This window comes from Volvox carteri, assembly GCF_000143455.1.
Source record: "Volvox carteri f. nagariensis unplaced genomic scaffold VOLCAscaffold_1, whole genome shotgun sequence".
Taxonomy (NCBI): Eukaryota; Viridiplantae; Chlorophyta; class Chlorophyceae; order Chlamydomonadales; family Volvocaceae; genus Volvox; species Volvox carteri.
The window spans coordinates 384,785-388,611 of NW_003307545.1; the positions used below are offsets into that span (position 1 = coordinate 384,785).

The window sequence follows — 3,827 nt, forward strand, 5'->3', positions numbered from 1 at the left end:
GAGACGAACAGGACAAACAAGACACCCATCCAGACCACAAGTCACCTAGACACACTACTGGGGCAAGCTGGCAGCCATTTCCCAACTTCCCTTCCACCGCGTATAGCGGCATGTACCCACATGCAGAGCTCAAAATTGTGTAAGGGCACGCATCATTAGCATTTCAATTTCTGCCCCAATAAACCCACCTGGCACACCCTAACATACCTTCAAAGCGAAAGCTCAACAATCAAACCCTCATCCGTACTCTCGCCCTGTCCTACTACACCCATATGCTGCGTCGCTGTCCTAACCCTGCCATTCCGCGCGCATCTCCATAACAACCTCCTCCACCATTGTGTGTATGTGTTACATCTCGGTTGCGTGACCCCGAGAGGCCTAACGAGCCCATACGAGCCACAGCAGGAGCCCAAGACCCTAAGAGCCACCATGTTTTCATATTAATGAATAAACAAAGACAACCAAGCCAAACACGCAACCGCTATGCCTCATTCAAGTCCAAACACGCACACACACAACCCGGACTCCGAACCTGCAGTGTCCCCGCGGGCCTTACAACCCCGCAGCCGCGCCAGATGCGGCATCTGCGGTTCCTGTGTCACGCGGATAGCAAACACCCTGAAGCGCCGAGCAGCCTCGCCCCGCCGGCTGCTCTAGCTGGAGGTCGGCAGCGGTGGGCCCGGCCGGCACAATACCCCCCGGGTTGAGCGGGAAAAGGTTCTTGAAGTACGACACGCGGGCTGCGTCTAGATCCACAGTGCCGCTCACCTGCTCCGAAGCCAACGGGGATAACAGCTCTGGACGCGTCTGTCCATCGTACAACAAGAGAGTGACACGAACGCCTGTCTTTTCTTTCTTCCTGCCGAAGGTGCAAAATCACTTTAGGAACCGTGTCTATGAGTGTTCGTGTGCATGTGCGTATGATCCCGATGAGAGTGTCTATGAGTTCGAGCATGCTTTGAAAGGTTTTCTTCAGTACAATAATCTCTCTTCTAGTTGTGTGTCGTGTTGTTTGGGTTTGGCGTCATCGTCATTGCCAAATGCCGCATGTCTTCTCCTAAACAGGATAGCCGTAGCCCGGAGAGTGATGCACGCACCGCAGTGGGTAATTCGGTAAACGTCGCAGTACGAACAAGGTCGTCGTACCGATGGCATTACAAAAATACCTTAGGACTCCGGGGTCATCAGAACAAAACCTCGAACCTCTTTCCCCCCACAAAGCAACAAACAAAGTCTGTACACTTGTTGCCTTTCCTTCACGCCGTACTTTTCCCGTCGTACTTTAAAACGTCGTACCTGTAAGCTCGAGCCGGGTACCTTGATCTGCCAGATGTCCCGGGCCCAGGCAGCCAGGGCTGGGTAGTCGCCCTCGCGGCCGCCGCCGGCAGCACCGAAGATGCGGCGGCGGCAGCACTTGAACAGCGGGCCGTACACCGAGTCCAGCCGTACGACAGTCGGAAAAAGCCAGACGTCGCTTTCCGTCAATCTGAGGCCCCGAGCAGATCGTTGAGGCGAGTTAAGGTGCCGCCACCCGAGTTCATGATGTTGGGGGCAGGACAGGATGTTTAAGATATTGGAAACAGCAAGGGATGCTGGATGTTGCACCTTAGGGCCAAAGACAGGTCATGCCTCCGTCCACATTCCTCCGGAGCATGTATGAGTACGTTGACTGTTCCCACGTGTTGACCGCTCTCTATCGATGCCGTACCTGTCCCCCAGCAGGAAGCGATGGGAGCTGAGACGCGACTCCATCTCGTCCAGGGTCGACCACAATTCCGCCTGCGTTTGTACGGGACATGTACGACATCTATATTTATGACTGATGAAATAAGTGTCCTTTACAGCAGCCCTTCCTCTAAATAAGTAATAATTTTTTGACCTCAGGCCCACCATTTGTGTTTCGATTGCCACTGCTCGCCGGCTGCATAGCGACCGCGACGGCCTAGCACCACAGCGAGCGACCAAACGCAGCGACTAGCCCGTACCAGGAAGTCGTACCTGTACGGCATCGTACGCTTCCTGTGTTGTGGCGAAACCCGAGCGGTACACCCCGTTGTTGATGGAAGAGTAAATCTGTTGTTGGCCACGTGGACAGGGGTCGTTGATGATAGCGGACCGAACGCAGTACAGGTACGACACATGGCACCAAACGGAATCAACGTAACACGTGATGTCTAAAATGAAGACCTGCCGGAAAAACTCGGAGGTTAGCCGGACGTGTAGGCTGGAAGAAAGGGCCTGGCTCAATGGCCTCGGACGATATTTCAACAGGCAGACAACGCTTCGGTGCCACTTGTGTTTATTTCTATTAAGAGGTCCGCTTGCCCAACAATAATCTGTATGTGGAGGTTTTCCGGTGTACGACTACATACCGTTGACAGTTAGTCTCCTTACTTTAGCGTTCAACTCATCAATTTGCGACGTCAGGTGGCGCGGCCGTAGCTGCACGTCCGTACACCCCGGTAGGTGCATCTCGTCCAAGCTCCGTACAATCTCCGAACTTTCGTTGCACACGGCCACACGCCGTACCCGGTCCACCATCAACGGTGCCGTACAGCGGCCCCGAAATCCAGGCTGGCAGATGTCGTAGACCTGCCTGGCGGGGTACAGCAGTACGGCAACATCGCGCTGCCATCACGACGACCGATGGAGGCAGGGTCCTCGATGGGCCGTCGTGAGCTGCGTGCCGTACATTCGTACAACATCCTACCTTTCCAAGTCTATCAAAGCTCGAGGATGTCCTCGGCCCAGTCCGTCTTGCTTCCAATCCCCGCACGCGCGCCTGTCCTAGCAAAGCTCAGCCAGCCCGCTAGGCCCCAACTCTCCATCTCCTCCACTCCCTTCTTGTCCCGAGCTTAGCCCCGGTCGCCCGCAGGGCGACCACCACTTCACCAATTTCTCTCTCTTGCTCTCTTTCTTTCTTCCTCTCTCTTGCTCTCTTGTGCTCTCTTTCTCTCACTCTCTTGCTCTCCCGCTTCTTTTCTTTCGGCACTTGGAAGTGTAATACACGTCCTTACGCCCTAAGGCCCACAGGCAGCCGGTCCGCAAGGTATCCTTGGGGGCCCACACACTGTAACCCCACACCACGCCTCAACCTCCAAATCCTAAGCCAAAACACTTTCCCCAACCACCAACTACCAACCGCCAACCTCACCACAGATCCGTAGCTCCGAAGACTGGGTCGGGTTGCGCCGCGCCAAACACCCAGCCACCACGACGGGCGCGAGTCGGGTCGTCTTCCAGTCGCGTCAACGTGACATGTTGCTGTTGCTGTTGTTGCTGTTGTTGCTGTGGCTGTTGTTGCTGTGGCTGTGGCTGCAGCGGTGCTGTGACCGGCCGCATTGGCGTCAGCAGCGGCGGCTGACGTCGTTCCGGTGGCACAGCCGCAGCCGCCGTCGCCGCCGCCGCCGTCGCCGCCGCCGCCGTCGCCGCCGCAGCCGCCGTCGCCGCCGCCGTCGCCGCCGCAGCCGCCGTCGCCGCCGCTGGCGGCCGCGGCACCGCCAGGTGCCCTCTCAGCACTGCGGCCAGGACCACTCGGTGACACCAGGGGCAGGCGTTACCCAGGTACAGGTGATAACGACCCGACTCTGGCTGCGGTTGCACGACACGCGGCGGTTGATAAACAAATTCAGTTTGGTTGGTTAGTTAGTCGCACTGGATGGGGGGCACTGAGCAGTTTACAGCGGCTCATGCAGCGGATTGCAGCACGGAGTGGATTGCGGTGGCGGTGGCAGCAGGAATGGCAGTTCTACTGTCTCCCCTTGACTTCATGCCCCGACCCTTTTTCCATCCTCTTCCTCTTCCTCCTCCTCCCCCTCCTCCTCCTA

The 3,827-nt window shown here is 56.9% G+C and overlaps 1 protein-coding gene across 1 annotated transcript in view; it reads right to left on the reverse strand.

Moving 5' to 3' along the window:
• Positions 1-552: 552 nt before the first annotated feature.
• Positions 553-3,827, reverse strand: part of VOLCADRAFT_85800 (uncharacterized protein) — a gene marked incomplete at both ends in the record, with an annotated part of 4,129 nt that continues 854 nt past the window's right edge. The window contains 5 exons of the mRNA XM_002945948.1: positions 553-768; positions 1,297-1,486; positions 1,709-1,779; positions 1,999-2,073; positions 2,395-2,628. Of these exons, the coding sequence (XP_002945994.1) occupies positions 553-768; positions 1,297-1,486; positions 1,709-1,779; positions 1,999-2,073; positions 2,395-2,628 (786 nt within the window). The remainder of the gene's footprint in view (positions 769-1,296; positions 1,487-1,708; positions 1,780-1,998; positions 2,074-2,394; positions 2,629-3,827) is intronic.